General features: G+C 43.6%; 1 protein-coding gene across 2 annotated transcripts in view; it reads right to left on the bottom strand.

Moving 5' to 3' along the window:
- Positions 1-594: 594 nt before the first annotated feature.
- GSTM4 (glutathione S-transferase mu 4) overlaps positions 595-26,888 on the bottom strand; it is a 77,812-nt gene continuing 51,518 nt past the window's right edge. Inside the window, exons 8-10 of one of the 2 annotated variants that reach the window (XR_005777523.1) lie at positions 26,231-26,404; positions 22,996-23,001; positions 595-615 (exon numbers count right to left, since the gene is read on the bottom strand). Coding sequence is in view for 1 of the 2 variants with exons in the window: in XM_040424081.1 (XP_040280015.1) it covers positions 26,315-26,404 (90 nt within the window). In the remaining variant the exon portion in view is untranslated. Of the gene's footprint in view, positions 616-22,995; positions 23,002-26,117; positions 26,405-26,888 lie in introns of those variants that run through there. The other variant, XM_040424081.1, reaches the window with a different exon arrangement.

Genomic DNA, 26,888 nt, shown 5'->3' with positions numbered 1-26,888 from the left:
GTCACTTGTACTTGAAGCAGAGTTCCTAATTTCTGAGGGTGCAGGGTTAGGTTAAAGCACTTAACCCCTCCTCCTCTGGTGTCAGCGCTAGGTGATTTAGTTTTTCTCTATAGTAGTAGCCGACTTCTAATTTGCGGCTTCTATATATATAGATAGATACTGTATATTGTGTGTGTGTTTGTATGTATATATATATATATATTAGCTCTGGATAGGCGGCACTTCTATTAATAATATATGCTGGCACTTGTAGTTCAAGCACAATAGACCACTCCATCATAAAATAAATGCTTAAAATTAATATATGCAAAAATCATAAAAATCAAAAGGGAACATTATACTGTATACTGGATTGGTCCAATACATGATTTACATAGATCTGTCACAATTAGAAGTTCATAGCCACAGCAACATCAAGGTTGAGAGTGGGGGGTAGGGTGTAAAGTTACACCATATACTGTTAAAGAGACGCCCTCACTTGTTCACAAATAGCCAAACATGTGATAATGAAGGGCTCTATTAGCATATGAACTTTTATCTCATTCTGTTAATAAAACCTATTTTTTTTTATTGTGAATGGGCAGGGCAAAAACATATGTGAATATATATATATATATATATATATATATACACATATATACACACACAATATACAGTATCTATATATAGAAGCTGCAATTTAGAACTTGGCTACTACTATAGCGAACTCCATGAGGTACTAAATCACCTAGCGCTGACACCAGAGGAGGAGGGGTTAAGTGCTTTAACCTAACCCTGCACCCTCAGAAATGAGGAACTCTGCTTCAAGTACAAGTGACACTGGAGCGCAGTTCATCATTCCTGGGGGTGCAGGGTTACGTTAATGCACAGAGGAGTTACAAGTGCAAGCATAAATCATTGATTAAAAAAAAGTACCCTATCCAGAATACATAAAAAGATAAATAAAAAAAAATCTATATACACCTAAAGAACAAAAATACAGATGAATGCAATAATATAGATTGTGTATAAAATATACTTAAAGAATAAAAAATATATACAGATATAAGGAGTGAGTTAGTAGTGCCACCAAGCACTCGCCACCCCCTTCCATTCACTCCTAACAGTGAGTACTACGCTGGAATAACATAATATATATACATTGTTTCACACTATTTCAATTGGGATAGATTGAAAAAGAGCACCTTTGATACAAGAGACTTGCTCTGTTTAGCATATCCCACAGAGCTCTATATCAACAGCTGCACGTAACGCAGGCCCCATAGAAATGAATGGGGTTGCGTGAAAATCGCAAGCATCCGCAAGCAAGTGCGGATGCGGTGCGATTTTCACACACGGTTGCTAGGAGACGATCGGGATGGAGACCCGATCATTATTATTTTCCCTTATAACATGGTTATAAGGGAAAATAATAGCATTCTGAATACAGAATGCATAGTAAAATAGAGCTGGAGGGGTTAAAAAAAATAAAAAATAATTAAACTCACCTTAAACCACTTACTCGCGCAGCCCAGCTTCTCTTCTGTCTCCTTTTTTGCTGTGTGCAGGAAAAGGACCTGTGGTGACGTCACTCCGGTCATCACATGGTCCGTCACATGATCTTTTACCATGGTGATGGATCATGTGATGACCGGAGTGACTTCACCACAGGTCCTTTTCCTGCACACAGCAAAGAAAGAAGACAGAAGAGATGCCGGCTGCGCGATCAAGTGGATTAAGGTGAGTTAAATTATTATTATTATTTTTTAACCCCTCCAGCGCTATTTTACTTAGCATTCTGTATTAAGAATGCTATTATTTTCCCTTATAACCATGTTATAAGGGAAAATAATACAATCTACAGAACACCTAACCCAAACCCGAACTTTTGTGAAGAATTTCGGGTTTGGGTACCAAACATACCGATTATTCTCACGCGAGTGCAAAACGCATTACAATGTTTTGCACTCGCGCGGAAAAATTGCGCATGTTACCGCAACGCACCTGCACCTTTTCCCGCAACGCCCGTGTGAAAGAGGCCCAACAGTATATGGTGTAACTTTACACCCTACCCCCCACTCTCAACCTTGATGTTACTGTGGCTATGAACTTCTAATTGTGACAGATCTATGCAAATCATGTATGGGACCTATTAGACCATTGATTTTTATGATTTTTGTATATATTAATTTTAAGCATTTATTTTATGATGGAATGGTCTATTGTGGTGAAACTACAAGTGCCAGCATATATTATTACTGTATTACTTTTAATACAATAGATTTGTATTAAGGAAAGCATAGTTTTGTTTTTAAAAAAACAATTTTATATATATATATATATATATATATATATATTATATATTAAGGGGGTGGCGAGTGCTTGGTGGCACTACTAACTCACTCCTTATATCTGTATATATTTTTTATTCTTTAAGTATATTTTATACACAATCTATATTATTGCATTTATCTGTATTTTTATTCCTTAGGTGTAAATAGATTTTTATTTTTTATTTCTCTTTTTATGAATTCTGGATAGGGTGCTTTTTTTATCAATGATTTATGCTTGCACTTGTAACTCCTCTGTGCATTAACGTAACCCTGCACCCCCAGGAATGATGAACTGCGCTCCAGTGTCACTTGTACTTGAAGCAGAGTTCCTCATTTCTGAGGGTGCAGGGTTAGGTTAAAGCACTTAACCCCTCCTCCTCTGGTGTCAGCGCTAGGTGATTTAGTTTTTCTCTATAGTAGTAGCCGACTTCTAATTTGCGGCTTCTATATATATAGATAGATACTGTATATTGTGTGTGTGTTTGTATGTATATATATATATATATATATATATATATATATATATAAAATCACATATGTTTTTGCCCTCCCCTGCTTATTCACAAGAAAAAAATTGGTTTTATTAACATAATGAGATAAAAGTTCCCAGGCAATCAAGTAAATTGATGATTACAGGGTTTTTTTTAAACAAGTTTTATATTGGTTAACAAGGTAATTAACCTCAATTGCCTGGGAGCTTTTATCTCATTGGCTCTCAGGACCGTAAGAACATTTCACTGATTGTCTGATTATGATGTAGTCTGTGAATGAAACCTATTTTTTAATTGTGATTGGGCATGGGAGGCCATGTGACTTATGGAACCAATGAAACAAAACCTCCCCGTATATAAGGACCAGCCAGAAAAGAAAATGGCAGTCCAATTTTGTTTGGGGAGCAGGGATGTTGCTCTTTTTTTATTCTTTAGAGCTACTGTAAGATGCATGATAATTTATAGATTCTGCATATTTTTATTTTCTTTTTCATAGGAAATAAAATGTATTTAACAATATATCAGGATGTTTTGTGTGTGTGTTTCTGCTGAAGCGCTGCAGAGCTCAGTGACAGACTGAGACTGAGGCTACAGAGGAGACTGACCGTTCCACAGCTATAGAGGACACTGACCCTCCTTAACTGTATTTGGTGAACAGAAAGCGGGAGACTATTTGCTATATATACACACATGAGGTACTAACCTAGCGCTGACACCAGAGGAGGAGGGGTAAGTGCATTAACTTAACCCTGCACCCTAAGGAATGATGAACAGCGCTTCAAGTACAAGTGACATTGCGGCTTCTAAGGAGCATTTTGCTTTTATTGGGACTTTAGTTTTGCATGTAATTTATATTTCAGCATTTTTATTTATTTATTTTTTTATTCTGGGCAAACTCCTATACATCACACATCGCAGGATCATAGTGGGAGTAGTATATTAATAAATCAATACAGCAGTGCTGCCTAAGGTGTAAAATACACCAAATGTTGACAGGCTAAAATAGAACAATATGCTCATGCTGTATTGATATATTAATATACTACTCCCACTAATTATTTAAACTAATTAAATGTCTATCATTTTTATATATTTAAAATGGGTTAATAAATAATCCTTTTTTTAACCAAACATGCATATATTAATACAAAAATATATACTATCTATATATATCTATTGAAGCCGCAATGTCACTTGTACTTGAAGCACAGTTCATCATTCCTGAGGGTGCGGGGTTATGATAATGCACTTCTAGGGTATAGTCATCTGCCTTGTGTTTCTGCCGACTTCTGTGCTCATGGAGCGTCCCCATCACCATGGGAACGGCTCCATGCTAGAATGTACTGTCGGATTTGAGAAAGTTCAAATCGCAATGCGATTAATTCAAGTTCTATGAATCACATTGTGATTTCAACTTAGTCCTAGGCGCAACATCGTGAGCCGGAGCTACTGTACAGTACTGTACCGTACAGTGCACAGTAGCTGTCTGGTGAACTTCCCCCCCCCACCCCGACACCCGATTTCTTCTTTTTGGCCGCGTGCGTGATGAAGGGGACAGTATACTGTACATTACCGTATATATTGTCCTCAATGCCACGCAGGTTACTGTAATCTCCGCCACCTTGGTGTTTCCATAAGGGTGAACGCGACCAGACGGTAATTACAGTAAGCTGCGCAGAAGCGATAATTCATGCATGTGTATGTCTTGTACATGGCTGTATTTTTATTCATGTATTGCCATACTTTTTAATTAAATACAGCACATGTACAGTACAGTACAGAGTCCAACAGAGTATAGGGAACAGGAGGATGATGAAGTCGGCTACCCGACAGACCATACGGCTTAACGCAGCCACAAGTACTGTAGATAATGATATACTGTAGGTGCTTACTGTACACATACAGTGGGGGGACACTAAGTTTAGGGGAAAACAAACATTAAGGGTGCTAGGCAGAGTGGGGAGGGATGACGGGAGTCGGTAAAACGGGAAGTATTTGAATACCTTAACTAAACACCACCATCTAGTGGCTTTGCTGTGTATTGCTACACTGAAGGAGATAAAATCGCGTTTCGGTATTAACGAATTGCGAAAAAAGGGAGCGGTAACGATGATACATCTGTATATGTACAGGTTTGGGAAAATACTTTTGTGATCTAAGGCGCATGGGAGCTATGACATCCCTAGCGTTAGAGATGTGTGAATTTTATTCAATATTTTTTTTATCTCTAGGACTGTAACTGGTTAATCTTAAGTTGTTACAAACTTCTTCTTATCTCAGGAGCCTCCCCCCTCCCCTTTTTTCTGTTACTCGAGCTCTGTCTATGCAACGCTATGAGGAGAGGAAGGGGGGAAGAGAGCTGTGCTGTGGGCAGCATCTGAATTCCATCTTCCCACAGATGCCTTGAAGAAGATGTGTGCACAGTGATAGGACGCTAGAGTGTTATCTCTTCTTCTCCCATCCCTTCCTCCCTTTGAGCCAACGAAACAATGCCTGGGCCTCAAAGCACTGCCCCTTTAATCTAAGTCATATTTTTGGAAGGAATGGATATATCTGTGGGATATTTCCTAAATAGGGAGGAGAGGTCTTCTGAGGTGAACCCCTTGTCAATTCTTTTTCTAACTCATGTTTCTTTTTATATCCCTCCTGGTTCTCTGCCTTCTGTTTCTTAACCTTTTTATTTGGTCTATCATACCAATATGGTGCATAAGTAAGCCAACTTTCCCCTCCCAACTTCATATACTGCAGGTCCCACTGGGGGTCTGGACCATAATATGGATAACCCTTTTACCATATCCATATGGAAGGTGTCATTAGCCCCTTCCTGAGGGAACGAATTTATACTCTTCATCCCCTCTGTCTATACTGCTATATTATCCACCCAGGGAGTAACTAAATAATAATCAGTACCACAGACCTGGGCTACATAATCCTTACATGTTTCTCCTACATTCGGAGGGGGTGGAGAGACCTTTCCTTGCTTTACACCCATTTCTTATAACTGAATTGAGACGGAAGCAGAGCTGAACTCTCCCCAGGACTGGCTGTACTGAACCGTAAAGGCTCCGACAATCCTGTCAACTGGTTAGAGAGGACTTATGTCTATGCTCAACTTCCTTCTCAACGGACTGTTAGTATTATCCCTTCAAACCGTCACTTGCGTTCACTAGTTTTGGGTTAGCGGGTTTCCCCTCGCCAAAGTAGTGGGGCGTCTTACAGTTATCCAGGACACACACAATAAAGTTAGTACAGTTTTCACAGTATCCTTTGCTGCTTACCTTCAGCATAAAAATTACTTAATGCTTCATAACATCATAAAATACAAGAGAGCATAAAGAAAGCGACAGATAAGAAGCAATAGAAATTGGCTGACAAAAAAAAAAAAACAGGGTGCAGAGACTATTTAAATTCTTCCCAAAAGAATTCCTCTTTGAAATCCTTCCCTAAAGAATTTCTCTTTTAAATTCTTCCCTAAAGAATTTATCTGTTAGACTTGGCCAGTAGTCTATTTATAGTCTATCTTGCCTAAAGATAGGTACTATTCCTTTCAGTGTGTCTGAAGTGGATTCAAAATAGAAGCAACAGCATGTTTTTGTTCGGAAAGCATCGGAATGTCCCCAGTCATTAAAGACAGGAATATTCCTTACTTACCCGAGATGCTGTATTGTTCTATCCCGGACAGAGCTCCTAGCTGAAATAAATCTGCTTCCTAATGCACCCTGGTTCTTCCTTTGTTTGTCACAGACAGGTACCCGGGGAACTGGTCTCAATAAGATACACACACAGGCGTGTTTCTGAAACCGTTCTGCTTTAATTCTCGGAATTCAGCACCTTTATAGACATTCTTCCACACATATTGGAAACAGATGTGATTCACATATTCACTGTTGCTGGGCAGACTCCATTCCCTATATGGACATAAGGCTAATGTAAACATATTCTCCCTCTAGAATGATGTCACCCAGCATCCTGTCCCGCATACAGATCATATATAGGGATGAGCGAACCCGAACTGTATAGTTCGGGTTCGTACCGAATTTTGGGGTGTCCGTGACACGGACCCGAACCCGAACATTTTCGTAAAAGTCCGTGTTCAGGTTCGGTGTTCGGCGCTTTTTGAAAGGCTGCAAAGCAGCCAATCAACAAGCGTCATACTACTTGCCCCAAGAGGCCATCACAGCCTTGCCTACTATTGGCATGGCTGTGATTGGCCAGTGCAGCATGTGACCCAGCCTCTATATAAGCTTGGGTCACGTTGCGCTGCACGTCACGCTGCTGATTGAAGCATAGGGAGAGGTTGCAGCTGCGACGTTAGGGCGAGATTGGGCAGTGATTAACTCCTCCAAAAGACTTCATTCTGTGATCGATCTGCAGCTGTGGATCATTGAAGTGCTAGTATTGACTTGCTCACTTTTTTGAGGCTGCCCAGAGCGTTTTTAGATCACTTTTTTTCTGGGGTGATCGGCGGACATTTTGTGACTTGTGGTGCGCCAGCACAAGCTATCACCAAGTGTATTTAACCATCAATAGTGTGGTTATTTTGTGCTATATCCTACATCAGCTGCAGGCTGAGCCTGTGTCACCGAAGTGCATTTAACCATCAACAGTCTGGTTATTTTTTGGCCATATACTACATCAGCTGCAGGCTGAGCCTGTGTCACCGAAGTGCATTTAACCATCAACAGTCTGATTATTTTTTGGCCATATACTACATCTGTTGCAGGCTGAGCCTGTGTCACCCAAGTGCATTTAACCATCAACAGTGTGGTTATTTTTTGGCCATATACTACATCAGGGGCAAGTTGAGCCTGTCACCCAGCGCCTAAAAAATAGACCTGACATTTCTATTCAACCAAATCTGTACTGTTTTAGCTGGTCAAGTTATTTGTAGTGACCGTAAAAGCACACTTTTTGTTCTGGGTTGAAAAACTATTCCCAAATTTGCCACTCTCAAAATAACTAGTTTCTGGTATATGAGGCCTACTTGAAATCTATCCCAAAAAGGATATCTTACATTGAAGGTACTGATAGTGTCATTCAGAAAAACCTAAGACACACGCTACCGTGCAGATAGAAGTCTGATTCTGAGATTAAACCTTAACCTGTCACACAGTGCAAAAAAAAACAGGTCTCACATTTCTATTCAAGCAAATCTGTACTGTTTTAGCTGGTCAAGTTATTTGTAGTGACCGTAAAAGCACATTTTTTTTTCTGGTTTGAAAAACTATTCCCAAATTTGCCATTCTCAAAATAACTAGTTTCTGGTATTTGAGGCCTACTTGAAATCTATCCCAAAAAGGATATCTTACATTGAAGGTACTGATAGTGTCATTCAGAAAAACCTAAGACACACGCTACCGTGCAGATAGAAGTCTGATTCTGTGATTAAACCTTAACCTGTCACACAGTGCAAAAAAAAAACAGGTCTCACATTTCTATTCAAGCAAATCTGTACTGTTTTAGTTGGTCAAGTTATTTGTAGCGACCGTAAAAGCCCTTTTTTTTTTCTGGGTTGAAAAACTATTCCCAAATTTGCCATTCTCAAAATAACTAGTTTCTGATATTTGAGGCCTACTTGAAATCTATCCCAAAAAAGGATATCTTACATTGAAGGTACTGATAGTGTCATTCAGAAAAACCTAAGACACACGCTACCGTGCAGATAGAAGTCTGATTCTGAGATTAAACCTTAACCTGTCACACAGTGCAAAAAAAAACAGGTCTCACATTTCTATTCAAGCAAATCTGTACTGTTTTAGCTGGTCAAGTTATTTGTAGCGACCGTAAAAGCACACTTTTTTTTCTGGGTTGAAAAACTATTCCCAAATTTGCCATTCTCAAAATAACTAGTTTCTGGTATTTGAGGCCTACTTGAAATCTATCCCAAAAAGGATATCTTACATTGAAGGTACTGATAGTGTCATTCAGAAAAACCTAAGACACACGCTACCGTGCAGATAGAAGTCTGATTCTGAGATTAAACCTTAACCTGTCACACAGTGCCAAAAAAAACAGGTCTCACATTTCTATTCAAGCAAATCTGTACTGTTTTAGCTGGTCAAGTTATTTGTAGCGACCGTAAAAGCACACTTTTTTTTCTGGGTTGAAAAACTATTCCCAAGTTTGCCATTCTCAAAATAACTAGTTTCTGGTATTTGAGGCCTACTTGAAATCTATCCCAAAAAGGATATCTTACATTAAAGGTACTGATAGTGTCATTCAGAAAAACCTAAGACACACGCTACCGTGCAGATAGAAGTCTGATTATGAGATTAAACCTTAACCTGTCACACAGTGCAAAAAAAAACAGGTCTCACATTTCTATTCAAGCAAATCTGTACTGTTTTAGCTGGTCAAGTTATTTGTAGCGACCGTAAAAGCACACTTTTTTTTCTGGGTTGAAAAACTATTCCCAAATGTGCCATTGTCAAAATAACTAGTTTCTGGTATTTGAGGCCTACTTGAAATCTATCCCAAAAAGGATATCTTACATTGAAGGTACTGATAGTGTCATTCAGAAAAACCTAAGACACACGCTACCGTGCAGATAGAAGTCTGATTCTGAGATTAAACCTTAACCTGTCACACAGTGCAAAAAAAAACAGGTCTCACATTTCTATTCAAGCAAATCTGTACTGTTTTAGCTGGTCAAGTTATTTGTAGCGACCGTAAAAGCACACTTTTTTTTCTGGGTTGAAAAACTATTCCCAAATTTGCCATTCTCAAAATAACTAGTTTCTGGTATTTGAGGCCTACTTGAAATCTATCCCAAAAAGGATATCTTACATTGAAGGTACTGATAGTGTCATTCAGAAAAACCTAAGACACACGCTACCGTGCAGATAGAAGTCTGATTCTGAGATTAAACCTTAAAGGGGTTATCCAAGTTATATTTATTGATGACCTATCCTCAGGATAGGTCATCAATATCAGATCGGCGGGGGTCCGACACCCGGCACCCCCTCCGATCAGCTGTTTGAAGAGAAGGCATGTGGTGTCAGCGCTGCCTCCTCTTCACTGTTTACCTTCTAGCCGTTGCATCTGCAGTGGTGAGCAGGTGTAATTACACCCAAGCCGTCCCATTCATTTCAATAGGAAGGCTTGGGTGTAATTACACCTGCTCACCACTGCAGATGCAACGGCTAGAAGGTAAACAGTGAAGAGGAGGCAGCGCTGACACCACATGCCTTCTCTTCAAACAGCTGATCGGAGGGGGTGCCGGGTGTCGGACCCCCGCCGATCTGATATTGATGACCTATCCTGAGGATAGGTCATTAATAAATATAACTTGGATAACCCCTTTAACCTGTCACACAGTGCAAAAAAAAACAGGTCTCACATTTCTATTCAAGCAAATCTGTACTGTTTTAGCTGGTCAAGTTATTTGTAGTGACCGTAAAAGCACATTTTTTTTTCTGGTTTGAAAAACTATTCCCAAATTTGCCATTCTCAAAATAACTAGTTTCTGGTATTTGAGGCCTACTTGAAATCTATCCCAAAAAAGGATATCTTACATTGAAGGTACTGATAGTGTCATTCAGAAAAACCTAAGACACACGCTACCGTGCAGATAGAAGTCTGATTCTGAGATTAAACCTTAACCTGTCACACAGTGCAAAAAAAAACAGGTCTCACATTTCTATTCAAGCAAATCTGTACTGTTTTAGCTGGTCAAGTTATTTGTAGCGACCGTAAAAGCACACTTTTTTTTCTGGGTTGAAAAACTATTCCCAAATTTGCCATTCTCAAAATAACTAGTTTCTGGTATTTGAGGCCTACTTGAAATCTATCCCAAAAAGGATATCTTACATTGAAGGTACTGATAGTGTCATTCAGAAAAACCTAAGACACACGCTACCGTGCAGATAGAAGTCTGATTCTGAGATTAAACCTTAACCTGTCACACAGTGCCAAAAAAAAACAGGTCTCACATTTCTATTCAAGCAAATCTGTACTGTTTTAGCTGGTCAAGTTATTTGTAGCGACCGTAAAAGCACACTTTTTTTTCTGGGTTGAAAAACTATTCCCAAGTTTGCCATTCTCAAAATAACTAGTTTCTGGTATTTGAGGCCTACTTGAAATCTATCCCAAAAAGGATATCTTACATTAAAGGTACTGATAGTGTCATTCAGAAAAACCTAAGACACACGCTACCGTGCAGATAGAAGTCTGATTCTGAGATTAAACCTTAACCTGTCACACAGTGCAAAAAAAAACAGGTCTCACATTTCTATTCAAGCAAATCTGTACTGTTTTAGCTGGTCAAGTTATTTGTAGCGACCGTAAAAGCACACTTTTTTTTCTGGGTTGAAAAACTATTCCCAAATTTGCCATTCTCAAAATAACTAGTTTCTGGTATTTGAGGCCTACTTGAAATCTATCCCAAAAAGGATATCTTACATTGAAGGTACTGATAGTGTCATTCAGAAAAACCTAAGACACACGCTACCGTGCAGATAGAAGTCTGATTCTGAGATTAAACCTTAACCTGTCACACAGTGCAAAAAAAAACAGGTCTCACATTTCTATTCAAGCAAATCTGTACTGTTTTAGCTGGTCAAGTTATTTGTAGCGACCGTAAAAGCACACTTTTTTTTCTGGGTTGAAAAACTATTCCCAAATTTGCCATTCTCAAAATAACTAGTTTCTGGTATTTGAGGCCTACTTGAAATCTATCCCAAAAAGGATATCTTACATTGAAGGTACTGATAGTGTCATTCAGAAAAACCTAAGACACACGCTACCGTGCAGATAGAAGTCTGATTCTGAGATTAAACCTTAAAGGGGTTATCCAAGTTATATTTATTGATGACCTATCCTCAGGATAGGTCATCAATATCAGATCGGCGGGGGTCCGACACCCGGCACCCCCTCCGATCAGCTGTTTGAAGAGAAGGCATGTGGTGTCAGCGCTGCCTCCTCTTCACTGTTTACCTTCTAGCTGTTGCATCTGCAGTGGTGAGCAGGTGTAATTACACCCAAGCCGTCCCATTCATTTCAATAGGAAGGCTTGGGTGTAATTACACCTGCTCACCACTGCAGATGCAACAGCTAGAAGGTAAACAGTGAAGAGGAGGCAGCGCTGACACCACATGCCTTCTCTTCAAACAGCTGATCGGAGGGGGTGCCGGGTGTCGGACCCCCGCCGATCTGATATTGATGACCTATCCTGAGGATAGGTCATCAATAAATATAACTTGGATAACCCCTTTAACCTGTCACACAGTGCAAAAAAAAACAGGTCTCACATTTCTATTCAAGCAAATCTGTACTGTTTTAGCTGGTCAAGTTATTTGTAGCGACCGTAAAAGCACACTTATTTTTCTGGGTTGAAAAACTATTCCCAAATTTGCCATTCTCAAAATAACTAGTTTCTGGTATTTGAGGCCTACTTGAAATCTATCCCAAAAAGGATATCTTACATTGAAGGTACTGATAGTGTCATTCAGAAAAACCTAAGACACACGCTACCGTGCAGATAAAAGTCTGATTCTGAGATTAAACCTTAACCTGTCACACAGTGCAAAAAAAAACAGGTCTCACATTTCTATTCAAGCAAATCTGTACTGTTTTAGCTGGTCAAGTTATTTGTAGCGACCGTAAAAGCACACTTTTTTTTCTGGGTTGAAAAACTATTCCCAAATTTGCCATTCTCAAAATAACTAGTTTCTGGTATTTGAGGCCTACTTGAAATCTATCCCAAAAAGGATATCTTACATTGAAGGTACTGATAGTGTCATTCAGAAAAACCTAAGACACACGCTACCGTGCAGATAGAAGTCTGATTCTGAGATTAAACCTTAACCTGTCACACAGTGCAAAAAAAAACAGGTCTCACATTTCTATTCAAGCAAATCTGTACTGTTTTAGCTGGTCAAGTTATTTGTAGCGACCGTAAAAGCACACTTTTTTTTCTGGGTTGAAAAACTATTCCCAAATTTGCCATTCTCAAAATAACTAGTTTCTGGTATTTGAGGCCTACTTGAAATCTATCCCAAAAAGGATATCTTACATTGAAGGTACTGATAGTGTCATTCAGAAAAACCTAAGACACACGCTACCGTGCAGATAGAAGTCTGATTCTGAGATTAAACCTTAACCTGTCACACAGTGCAAAAAAAAACAGGTCTCACATTTCTATTCAAGCAAATCTGTACTGTTTTAGCTGGTCAAGTTATTTGTAGCGACCGTAAAAGCACACTTTTTTTTCTGGGTTGAAAAACTATTCCCAAATTTGCCATTCTCAAAATTGTGGTGAAAGGGAACAATGAGGAAAACATCTAATAAGGGACGCGGACGTGGACATGGTCGTGGTGGTGTTAGTGGACCCTTTGGTGCTGGGAGAGGACGTGGCCGTTCTGCCACAGCCACACGTCCTAGTGTACCAACTACCTCAGTTCCCAGTAGCCACCAGAATTTACAGGGATATTTGGTGGGGCCCAATGCCGTTCTAAGGATGGTAAGGCCTGAGCAGGTACAGGCATTAGTCAATTGGGTGGCCGACAGTGCATCCAGCACGTTCACATTATCTCCCACCCAGTCTTCTGCAGAAAGCGCACAGATGGCGCATGAAAACCAAGCCCATCAGTCTGTCACATCACCCCCATGCATATCAGGGAAACTGTCTGAGCCTCAAGTTATGCAGCAGTCTCTTATGCTGTTTGAAGACTCTGCTGCCAGGGCTTCCCAAGGGCATCCACCTAGCTCTTCACCAGGGGTGGAAGAGATAGAATGCACTAACGCACAACCACTTATGTTTCCTGATGATGAGGACATGGGAATACCACCTCAGCACATCTCTGATGATGACGAAACACAGGTGCCAACTGCTGCGTCTTTCTGCAGTGTCCAGACTGAACAGGAGGTCAGGGGTCAAGACTGGGTGGAAGACGATGCAGGGGACGATGAGGTCCTAGACCCCACATGGAATGAAGGTCGTGCCACTGACTTTCAGAGTTCGGAGGAAGAGGCAGTGGTGAGACCGAGCCAACAGCGTAGCAAAAGAGGGAGCAGTGGGCAAAATCAGAACACCCGCCGCCAAGAGACTCCGCCTGCTACTGACCGCCGCCATCTGGGACCGAGCACCCCAAAGGCAGCTTCAAGGAGTTCCCTGGCATGGCACTTCTTCAAACAATGTGCTGACGACAAGACCCGAGTGGTTTGCACGCTGTGCCATCAGAGCCTGAAGCGAGGCATTAACGTTCTGAACCTTAGCACAACCTGCATGACCAGGCACCTGCATGCAAAGCATGAACTGCAGTGGAGTAAACACCTTAAAAACAAGGAAGTCACTCAGGCTCCCCCTGCTGCTGCCGCCTCGGCCTCTTCTGCTGCTGCCGCCGCCTCGGCCTCTTCTGCTGCTGCTGCCGCCTAGGCCTCTTCCTCTGCCTCTGGAGGAACGTTGGCACCTGCCGCCCAGCAAACATGGGATGTACCACCAACACCACCACCTGCGTCACCAAGCATCTCAACCATGTCACACGGCAGCGTTCAGCTCTCCATCTCACAAACATTTGAGAGAAAGCGTAAATTCCCACCTAGCCACCCTCGATCCCTGGCCCTCAATGCCAGCATTTCTAAACTACTGGCCTATGAAATGCTGTCATTTAGGCTGGTGGACACACACAGCTTCAAACAGCTCATGTCACTTGCTGTCCCACAGTATGTTGTTCCCAGCCGCCACTACTTCTCCAAGAGAGCCGTGCCTTCCCTGCACAAACAAGTGTCCGATAAAATCAAGTGTGCACTGCGCAACGCCATCTGTGGCAAGGTCCACCTAACCACAGATACGTGGACCAGTAAGCACGGCCAGGGACGCTATATCTCCCTAACTGCACACTGGGTAAATGTAGTGGCGGCTGGGCCCCAGGCGGAGAGCTGTTTGGCACACGTCCTTCCGCCGCCAAGGATCGCAGGGCAACATTCTTTGCCTCCTGTCTCCTCCTCCTCCTACTCAGCTTCCTCCTCCTCTTCTTCCACCTGCTCATCCAGTCAGCCACACACCTTCACCACCAACTTCAGCACAGCACGGGGTAAACGTCAGCAGGCCATTCTGAAACTCATATGTTTGGGGGACAGGCCCCACACCGCACAGGAGTTGTGGCGGGGTATAGAACAACAGACCGACGAGTGGTTGCTGCCGGTGAGCCTCAAGCCCGGCCTGGTGGTGTGCGATAATGGGCGAAATCTCGTTGCAGCTCTGGGACTAGCCGGTTTGACGCACATCCCTTGCCTGGCGCATGTGCTGAATTTGGTGGTGCAGAAGTTCATTCACAACTACCCCGACATGTCAGAGCTGCTGCATAAAGTGCGGGCCGTCTGTTCGCGCTTCCGGCGTTCACATCCTGCCGCTGCTTGCCTGTCTGCGCTACAGCGTAACTTCGGCCTTCCCGCTCACCGCCTCATATGCGACGTGCCCACCAGGTGGAACTCCACCTTGCACATGCTGGACAGACTGTGTGAGCAGCAGCAGGCCATAGTGGAGTTTCAGCTGCAGCACGCACGGGTCAGTCGCACTGTGGATCAGACACACTTCACCACCAATGACTGGGCCTCCATGCGAGACCTGTGTGCCCTGTTGCGCTGTTTCGAGTACTCCACCAACATGGCCAGTGGCGATGACGCCGTTATCAGCGTTACAATAACACTTCTATGTCTCCTTGAGAAAACACTTAGGGCGATGATGGAAGAGGAGGTGGCCCAGGAGGAAGAGGAGGAAGAGGGGTCATTTTTAGCACTTTTAGGCCAGTCTCTTCGAAGTGACTCAGAGGGAGGTTTTTTGCAACACCAGAGGCCAGGTACAAATGTGGCCAGACAGGGCCCACTACTGGAGGACGAGGATGAGGAGGAGGTGGAGGAGGATGAGGATGAAGCATGTTCACAGCGGGGTGGCACCCAAAGCAGCTCGGGCCCATCACTGGTGCGTGGCTGGGGGGAAACACAGGACGATGACGATACGCCTCCCACAGAGGACAGCTTGTCCTTAACTCTGGGCAGCCTGGCACACATGAGCGACTACATGCTGCAGTGCCTGCGCAACGACAGCAGAGTTGCCCACATTTTAACGTGTGCGGACTACTGGGTTGCCACCCTGCTGGATCCCCGGTACAAAGACAATGTGCCCACCTTACTTCCTACACTGGAGCGTGATAGGAAGATGCGCGAGTACAAGCGCACGTTGGTAGACGCGCTACTGAGAGCATTCCTAAATGTCACAGGGGAACCAGTGGAAGCCCAAGGCGAAGGCAGAGGAGGAGCAAGAGGTCGCCAACGCAGCTGTGTCACGCCCAGCTCCTCTGAGGGCAGGGTTAGCATGGCAGAGATGTGGAAAAGTTTTGTCAACACGCCACAGCTAAGTGCACCACCACCTGATACGGAACGTGTTAGCAGGAGGCAACATTTCACTAACATGGTGGAACAGTACCTGTGCACACCCCTCCACGTACTGACTGATGGTTCGGCCCCATTCAACTTCTGGGTCTCCAAATTGTCCACGTGGCCAGAGCTAGCCTTTTATGCCTTGGAGGTGCTGGCCTGCCCGGCAGCCAGCGTTTTGTCTGAACGTGTATTCAGCACGGCAGGGGGCGTCATTACAGACAAACGCAGCCGCCTGTCTACAGCCAATGTGGACAAGCTGACGTTCATAAAAATGAACCAGGCATGGATCCCACAGGACCTGTCCATCCCTTGTGCAGATTAGATATTAACTACCTCCCCTTAACAATATATTATTCTACTCCAGGGCACTTCCTCATTCAATACTATTTTTAATTTCATTTTACCATTATATTGCGGGGCAACCCAAAGTTGAATGAACCTCTCCTCTGTCTGGGTGCCGGGGCCTAAATGTGTGACAGTGGCCTGTTCCAGTGGTGGGTGACGTGAAGCCTGATTCTCTGCTATGACATGAAGACTTATTCTGTGCTGACATAAGGCCAGATTCTCTGTTACGGGACCTCTCTCCTCTGCCTGGGTGCCTGGGCCTAAATGTGTGACAGTGGCCTGTTCCAGTGGTGGGTGACGTGAAGCCTGATTCTCTGCTATGACTTGAAGACTGATTCTGCGCTGACATAAGGCCAGATTCTCTGTTACGGGACCTCTCTCCTCTGCTTGGGTGCCTGGGCCTAAATGTGTGACAGTGGCCTGTTCCAGTGGTGGGTGACGTGATGCCTGATTCTCTGCTATGACATGAAGACTTATTCTGTGCTGACATGAAGCCAGATTCTCTGTTACGCGACCTCTCTCCTCTGCCTGGGTCTAAATATGTGACAGTGGCCTGTTCCAGTGGTGGGTGACGTGAAGCCTGATTCTCTGCTATGACATGAAGACTGATTCTGCGCTGACATAAGGCCAGATTCTCTGTTACGGGACCTCTCTCCTCTGCCTGGGTGCCTGGGCCTAAATGTGTGACAGTGGCCTGTTCCAGTGGTGGGTGACGTGAAGCCTGATTCTCTGCTATGACATGAAGACTGATTCTGCGCTGACATAAGGCCAGATTCTCTGTTACGGGACCGCTCTCCTCTGTCTGGGTGCCGGGGCCTAAATGTGTGACAGTGGCCTGTTCCAGTGGTGGGTGACGTGAAGCCTGATTCTCTGCTATGACATGAAGACTGATTCTGCGCTGACATAAGGCCAGATTCTCTGTTACGGGACCTCTCTCCTCTGCCTGGGCCTAAATGTGTGACAGTGGCCTGTTCCAGTGGTGGGTGACGTGAAGCCTGATTCTCTGCTATGACATGAAGACTGATTCTGCACTGACATAAGGCCAGATTCTCTGTTACGGGACCTCTCTCCTCTGCCTGGGCCTAAATGTGTGACAGTGGCCTGTTCCAGTGGTGGGTGACGTGATGCCTGATTCTCTGCTATGACATGAAGACTTATTCTGTGCTGACTGCTGACATGAAGCCAGATTCTCTGTTACGCGACCTCTCTCCTCTGTCTGGGTGCCGGGGCCTAAATGTGTGACAGTGGCCTGTTCCAGTGGTGGGTGACGTGATGCCTGATTCTCTGCTATGACATGAAGACAGATTCTGTGCTGACATAAGGCCAGATTCTCTGTTACAGGACCTCTCTCCTCTGTCTGGGTGCCGGGGCCTAAATGTGTGACAGTGGCCTGTGACAGTGGTGGGTGACATGAAGCCTGATTCTCTGCTATGACATGAAGACTGATTCTGTGCTGACATGAAGCCAGATTCTTTGCTATGGCATGAAGAGACTGATTCTCTGCTGACGTGAAGCCATATTCTCTGCTATGGGACCTCTGTCCAATTGATATTGGGTCATTTTTATTTTTTTTATTTTAATTTTAATTCATTTCCCTATCCACATTTGTTTGCAGGGGATTTACCTACATGTTGCTGCCTTTTGCAGCCCTCTAGCTCTTTCCTGGGCTGTTTTACAGCCTTTTTAGTGCCCAAAAGTTCGGGTCCCCATTGAATTCAATGGGGTTCGGGTTCGGGACGAAGTTCGGGTCGGGTTCGGATCCCGAACATTTCCGTGAAGTTCGGCCGAACTTCTCGAACCCGAACATCCAGGTGTTCGCTCAACTCTAATCATATAGCTTATTCTATTTAACCCTTCATCCACCCCTCCTGTCTCACTCCTCTGCCTCTCATTATGGTGGCGTCTGAACTACATTCACCATAAGGACCTTCTAACATCACAGGGTCATGTGACTGTGCCCCCCACCCTGTACTGTGCCCCTTTATACCCTGCATTGTGCCCTCTTACCACACCCTGTACAGTGTCCCTAGTCATTTTATGTACTGTGCCCTCTTATACCCTTTTATCCGGTCAAAGTATGGCGGTGGTATCCAATAACTGGATGGCCATAACTGTATCCCTTTTCCTGTCCACGAAAATCCTTTTTTTAGACCTGGCATGAGCGAGAAAAAAAATACAGATTGCGGTGCTAAGGACCTTTGCGCCACATCTGTCAGAAATACACCTAACATAGACGTATTTCTATATAATAAATGACCACCTAATTGTATTATTATTCAGGGGTAGGGCTAATATCTTCATAGTATATAGATTCTAGTGTATTATACTGTGCCCTGTATTTCCCAATAGATAAATGATCCTTGGGAAGCACAGTCCATATCCCTAACCACCAAGACCAGGTAGCGCTCTGTACATGGCGGCCTCCCCTCTCTGCCACGCTGCTCCGCTGTGTACTGGTGCTTATTTTGACACTAGGGCTGGGTTCACATCCTATTTGTGCCATCCATTTAATGTATACCAAAAATGTACGCGTTAACAGATGCCTCAGACTGATGCCATACAGTGGCGTCTGTTCACCATACAGTTCCATTGTAAAAAAACATACGTTAATGTATGCATTTTTTAAATAGACTCTGCAGGATATAAAAACGTGGAGTGCTACATATTTGTATACATCAAACCGACAGGAAAAACGTGATGTGAACCCACTGGGGTAGGGGGGGGCGTACTAAAAGTTTCTGTGGGGCCCAGTCAGTTCTAGCTACATCACTGCACAGCTCCTTCTCTTCTCCATGCCCAGCCCAGCAGTGACATCATGACGTGTGTCTCACTGCTGCAGCGGGCCTGAGGAGAGAAGGAGCGCAGTGAATGACAGGACCGCCGGCTCCCCTGCGCTCCAGCAATTATAGGTATGTGAGGGGGCCACTGGGGGGGGTCATTACAGTGTGAGGGCCCCTTACACAATATAATGACCCCCAGCGCCCCCTCTATACAGTATAACCCCCAGTGTGGGGGCAACTGGGGGTCATTATTCTGAATGGAGGGCCACTGTTGGGTCATTATACTGTGAGGGCCCTTTACATAGTATAATGACCCCCAGTGTCCCCAATTTAGTATAATGAACCCCAATGACCCTCCATTCACTATAATGACCCCCAGAGCCCCCATTCAATATAATGACCCCCCAGTGTCCCCTCCATACAGTATTCACACGGTTTGGGGGCTACTCGGGGTCATTATTCTGAATAGGGGGCGACTGGGGGTTATTATTCTGAATGAAGTGCCGCTGTGGGGTCATTATGCGGTGTGTGGGGCAACTGGGTGTCATTATACTGTGTGAAGGGCCACTAGTTGTCATTATACTGTATAGGGGCCACTGGGGGTCATTATACCGTGTGGGAGCCACAGGGGGACATGTAAATGTAAAAAAATGCCTCAAGGGGGCCCACTGGGATTTATCGCCCAAGGGCCCACATGAACCTGGAGCTGGCCCTGTGTGTTACCTAAGGCTGCGTTCACACGGGCGAGTATTCCGCGCGGGTGCAATGCGGTAGGTGAACGTATTGCACCCGCACTGAATCCTGACCCATTCATTTCTATGGGGCTGTTCAGATGAGCGGTGATTTTCACACGTCACTTGTGCGTTGCGTGAAAATCGCAGCATGCTCTATATTCTGCGTTTTTCACGCAACGCAGGCCCCATAGAAGTAATTGGGGTTGCGTGAAAATCGCAAGCATCCGCAAGCAAGTGCGGATGCTGTGCGATTTTCACGCATGGTTGCTAGGTGACAGTCTATTCACTGTATTATTTTCCCTTATAACATGGTTATAAGGGAAAATAATAGCATTCTGAAAACAGAATGCATAGTAAGTGATCAGTTGAGGGTTAAAAAAATAAATAAAAATTAACTCACCTTCTCCGTTTGTTCGCGTAAGTCCCGGTCTCTTCTTTACTTCTCAAAAGATGAACTATGGGCTAAAGGACCTTTGGTGACGTCAGATCACATGCTCCAATCACATGGTCCATCACTGCGGTGATGGACCATGTGATTGGAGCATGTGATCTGACGTCACCAAAGGTCCTTTAGCCCATAGTTCATCTTTTGAGAAGTAAAGAAGAGACAGGGACTTACGCGAACAAACGGAGAAGGTGAGTTAATTTTTTTTAACCCTCAACTGATCACTTACTATGCATTCTGTTTTCAGAATGCTATTACTTTCCCTTATAACCATGTTATAAGGGAAAATAATAACATCTACACAACACCGAACCCAAACCTGAACTTCTGTGAAGAAGTTCGGGTCTGGGTACCACAGTCGGTTTTTTATCACGCGCGTGCAAAACACATTGCACCCGCGCGATAAAAACTGAACATCGGAACGCAATCGCAGTCAAAACTGACTGCAATTGCATTCCTACTCGCGCGGGTTTGCCGCAACACACCGGGACGCATCCGGAACTAATCCGGACACGCTCGTGTGAACCCAGCCTAAGTAAAATATGCATATGTAATGTGCTAGTTACATAAAGCAGTGGTATACATTAGTACATCACATTACTCCACAAAAAGTTTGTGACATTTGGCTTGTGGGTGAAATTTCAGGGATAACCTACAATGCACTCTAACTTTTACAGGTGAAGTTATTGTGATCTCTTTTGAATCCACATGTCCAACTGTTTAGGCCTCTTTCACACAAGCGTGACGGATTAGGTACGGATGCGTTCAGTAAAACTCGCACCATTTTGCAAGCAAGTTTAGTCAGTTTTGTCAGCAATTGCGTTCAGTTTTTTTCACATGACTGTATGAGGGATTATTTTTTGCGGGACGGATGGTACTTTCTAATGCCACCATTACGGTAATTATGGAATAAAATGTAGTGGGAAGCGGTAAAAAATTCCAAATGGGGTGGAATTGGAAAAGAAATGCAATTCCTCCACCATTTTACGTGTTTTATTTCCACAGCGTTTCATTTACGGCAAAACTGACTCATGCCCTTCCTTCTCTGGGTCAGTACGATTACGACTAGTGTTGAGCGAACTTTTGTTTTAAGTTCGGCGTCTAAAGTTCGGATTCGGGTTATCGAAGAATCCAGTTATTGATTCCGCTACCACGGACCGCAACGGAATTCGGAATCCATGTCGGGATTCTTCGATAATCCGACGCCGAACTTAAACCACAAGTTCGCTCAACACTTATTACGACGATACCCCATATGTATAGATTCTTTATGTCTAAATAGTATAAAAATAAACTTAAACTTTGATTAAAAAAAAATTTACATCACCATATTCTTACATCACCTTGTGTCTACTGAGCTATTTAGGGGCTCATTTTTTGCATAACAATCTGTAGTTTTTATTGATACCATTTTGGAGTATGCGTGACTTTTTGATCACATTTTATTAAAAAATTTTGGGTAAGAGAGGCAATGAAAAAAAATGGCAAATCGGCCATTTTGACCCATTTTTGCATTACACCATTCGCTGTATTGGATATTTTTTTTTCTATTTGAATAGTATGGGCGTTTTAGGTCGCGGTGATATCCATGATGTTTATATTTATTGTTATTTAGGTATTTATTTTTTAAATATATGGAAAGGGTGGGGGCATTTAAACTTAAAAAAAAAATAAAAAATTGTGAGGATTTTATGGTTCATATATGAGCTTATAAATTATGTTTTTTTTAAATTTTGGTCCATCAGGGATTTTTTAAATGCCATTTAAACTCGATTTTGCTCATTTCTTATCCTGGCTTGCCATCTGGGGGCCAAAATAACAATTGCAGCATTAACACTTTCAGCCTCATTAGAAAGGCTGAAAGTATTCAGCACAAGTACCGATGCCCGAATTGGCCACACGGGGTATCGGTAGGAAGCCTGGAAACACGAGCTTCCGGGTTTTTGCGCATTTGGATGCTGTGATCTCACTTGATCAGGACATCTAAAGCATTTAATTGCCGGTCACTGTAATTACCACAGATCTCTGCGGTTTTAAACAGCAGAGATCTGCTGGCCATGATGCCCGCTGCGGGCGCCATGTTTACACATCGCTCCAGCACCATACATGTACGGCGCTGGTAGCGAACGGGTTAAGTAGAAGCATGCAATGGTGATTTCCTTATCTCAAACAATTTATAAAAAAAAAAAAAAGCCAACAGTGGTGGGTATACCCCCACAAAAGTGTCAGTGTCTCAATAACCTGGCATGTGGCCTTGAGCATCAATTACAGCTTGACAACGTCTCATGCTGCTCACAAGTCAACTTATTGTCTGTTGAGGCATGGCATCCCACTCTTCTTGAAGGGCGGCCCTCAGGTCATTGATGTTCTGGGGTACAGAGTTACGAGCCTCTACATGGCTACTCAGCTGATCCCATAGGTTTTCAATGGGATTCAAGTCTGGAGAAAGTGCAGGCCACTCCGTTTGAGATACCCCAGTCTACAGCAGCCGTTACCTAATGATGCGACCTCGATGAGCTGGCACATTGTCATCCATGAAGATGAAATTAGGCCTGTGTTTTTATGCAGAGGCATGATGACTGGATTAAAGGGGTTCTCCGGTCAAACACTAAAATGAGCTTTATAAATATACCTGTAGAGGGAAGATTAGAACTTACCTTTCAGAGCGCAGCCCATTCAGAGATCCACCTCCCAGTCATGTGATTGCGCCTGCGGGTTTACTAGCTGAAGTCAGTCTTCTGCTCTTCCTTTCTGCAGCAGGGGCAGATTGTCACAAGTAACGTCACTACCTCCTGCTGGAGAAAGCGCAGGCTGGCAGTCTTCACAAGCGCACTAGGCTGAATGCTAGTGGGTATGTGCGGGATCGCTGGCCAGCCAGCAGTCATTCTCTGCAGCGTACAGGCTTCTATGTGAAGCCTGTACTGACTCCTACAAAGCATGATTTAAGCGCTGTGCAGGAGTGACAGCATAGCAATCAGCCACAGAGGCTGATCTCGCTGCTGTGCATGTCCCTGGGGGCACTAAGGATGGCAAACCAGGGGCACTGGTTGCCACAATTGGGGAGCTGGGTGGCAGAGTGTAGGTCACTTATAGGGACACTGTGGTGGTCACTGTTATGAGGGCATTGTGGATGTCACTGCTGTAAGGACACTGTGGATGTCACAGGAAAATAGGGGGCACTGGATGGCAGTGTAGGTCAATGTTATGGAGCACCGTTGACTTCACTGTTATGGGCGCTCAGTATGAGCGATAGGGCTCATGCACACAACCGTATCCATTTTGTGGTCTGCAAGTCGCAGATCTGTGCGATTCACCTTTTTTTGCAGACCCATTGAGTTCTATGAATATGTTTAGGACATATCAATTTGGTTGAGATTTATCATAATTGGTTCAAAGAAAACTCTTAAACCTCATGCACACGTCCGTGGAACACGAACCGTGTGATACCGGCCTGGATTTCTTCTGAGTGCAGGAGCGCACAGAGTCATTGGTTGCTATGACACCGTGCGCTTCCTGCTGCCGCTGTACAGTAATACACGTGCAGCAGGAAGCGCATTGCGTCATAGCAACCAATGACGCCGTGCGCTCCTGCACTCCAAAGAAATCCAGGCCGGTATCACCCGGTCCGTGTTACACGGACGTGTGCATGAGGCTTTAGTTGCCCATTTTCCAACCAATCTGATTGATCCTTTCAGTTTCATGAGGAACTTAAAAATGAAAGATTGAATCTGATTTGCTGCTATGGGCATATTAGCCAGTTTGCCTTTACACTGGTTTTGAAAAATCTCCACTTAATAGTTCTATGATGTCTCTTAGGATCTGTAGCTGCTGAGCGTAAAGATAGGGTCTCTTCTAAGGGAGTAGCTGATTTACAACCTATGTGGACAGTCTACACTAGAAGTCAGCTACTCCCTGTCTCTCCTGCTCAATAGCCAGTACTGACTGCACAATCTGCCCTGCAGCTCCTGGTGGCTAGTTAAGTTACTCAGTGTGCCGGGGATACAGAAGAATTATTCACTGTCGGCGTTGGCCCTGCTGATCAGTGTCAGTATAGCAGGAGGGCAGAGCAAATATATATGCATAGTACAGATGCCAATTTCTATAAATAAATAGGAGCCAGCAGGGAGGTAAAAAGAATTAACCCCAGCCATCTTCACAGTGAGCTCTGTACTGTGCAGACGGACATGCTTTTGAAACACTTAGTGCACGCTTCTTGAGGATTGACCACAAGAAGTTCTCAATGGGATTAAGATCTGGGGAGTTTCCAGGCCATGGACCCAAAATGTCAACGTTTTGGTCCCCGAGCCACTTAGTTATCACTTTTGCCTTATGGCACGGTGCTCCATCGTGCTGGAAAATGCATTGTTCTTCACCAAACTGTTGTTGGATTGTTGGAAGAAGTTGCTGTTGGAGGGTGTTTTGGTACCATTCTTTATTCATGGCTGTGTTTTTGGGCAAAATTGTGAGTGAGCCCACTCCCTTGGATGAGAAGCAACCCCACACACAAATGGTCTCAGGATGCTTTACTGTTGGCATGACACAGGACTGATGGTAGCGCTCACCTTTTCTTCTCCGGACAAGCCTTTTTCCAGATGCCCCAAACAATCGGAAAGAGGCTTCATCGGAGAATATGACTTTGCCCCAGTCCTCAGCAGTCCATTCACCATATTTTCTGCAGAAGATCAATCTGTCCTTGATGTTTTTTTTGGAGAGAAGTGGCTTCTTTGCTGCCCTTCTTGACACCAGGCCATCTTGCAAAAGTCTTTGCTTTACTGTGCGTGCAGATGCGCTCACACCTGCCTGCTGCCATTCCTGAGCAAGCTCTGCACTGGTGGCACTCCGATCCCGCAGCTGAATCCTCTTTAGGAGACTATCCTGGCGCTTGCTGGACTTTCTTGGACGCCCTGAAGCCTTCTTAACAAGAATTGAACCTCTTTCCTTGAAGATCCTATAAATTGTTGATTGAGGTGCAATCTTAGTAGCCACAATATCCTTGCCTGTGAAGCCATTTTTATGCAACGCAATGATGACTGCACGCGTTTCTTTGCAGGTCACCATGGTTAACAATGGAAGAACAATGATTTCAAGCATCACCCTCCTTTTAACAGGTCAAGTCTGCCATTTTAACCCAATCAGCCTGACATAATGATCTCCAGCCTTGTGCTCGTCAACATTCTCACCTGAGTTAACAAGACGATTACTGAAATGATCTCAGCAGGTCCTTTAATGACAGCAATGAAATGCAGTGGAAAGGTTTTTTTGGGATTAAGTTAATTTTCATGGCAAAGAAGGACTATGCAATTCATCTGATCGCTCTTCATAACATTCTGGAGTATATGCAAATTGCTATTATAAAAACTTAAGCAGCAACTTTTCCAATATTTATGTAATTCTCAAAACTTTTGGCCACGACTGTACATTGGAGGAAACCTCAAGTAAAGTACTGGGCAGATTCTAACCATGCAAATAAAAGTAGGTTCACTATGCTGGGGGAACTGAATGCAGGGCAGCCTGGGAACTGTAAATCAGGACAAAGTTTCGCAGAGCTGACATGCATCAATATCGGATCTTCACCATGTGGTGCCTGCCAGGAGCACCAGGTAAAAAAAAAAAAAAAATAAGCAAAACAACCCAAAAGTGCATAAAGTATTTTTAATTCTAATGTAAGCATGGTTTCATAGTGCTGCAGGAATTTGTCAACTCCTTTTAATTCACCACTTTTGTTTTCACAACTATTGCCAATAACATATGGAACAGAAATATTTTAGGCTTCCAATGTGTAAGAATAAGCAGTCTAGCAAATCAGTGGACTACAGGTTCTGCAAGATTATTATTTATTGGCCCATGAAGCCATTCGGTTGTTAATACGTGTTTTTATAAAACGGGGTGTTTTCATGTACGCAGCAATAGCAGGCAGAGCCTAAAAGGAAAGAAAAAATAAAAATAAAGTTTAAAAGTTAGCAACAGTTCATTAAATAAAAAAATTTCAATGTTTTTACTTACTATCCTTAACCCCTTTCTACAGTACAGCTTAAAGGGAATGTGTCACCAAAGTGTTTTTTGGCCAGTTAATACCAGATAGCGACACACCCACTTTTTTTTTACAGATTTATGTCTTCTATTCCCTGAACATGATTATGGGGGCGGCCATCTTGCCCGAGCTGTTCTTAACGGCATTTAGAAAGCATTTAAAGAATTGCTTTACAGCAGCCACATGTGCAATAGACACAACAGACACGAGCTGACCTCATTTACTTCTATGAGAGAGTTTTCTAGGCATGCTCTGTGACCTGTACAGAGGTAATTTTATAAGCAAAGAATAGATCAGCTTGGACAATCACTTATTATGCATGGAGGATTTTTTCTTATCTGTACAAAGAGGTGATATCATTACAGGCAGGATT

Source organism: Bufo bufo, chromosome 3 (assembly GCF_905171765.1).
Source record: "Bufo bufo chromosome 3, aBufBuf1.1, whole genome shotgun sequence".
Classification (NCBI taxonomy): Eukaryota; Metazoa; Chordata; class Amphibia; order Anura; family Bufonidae; genus Bufo; species Bufo bufo.
The sequence above is the reverse complement of the archived record's forward strand: the minus strand, read 5'-3'. Positions and strand labels throughout refer to the sequence as shown.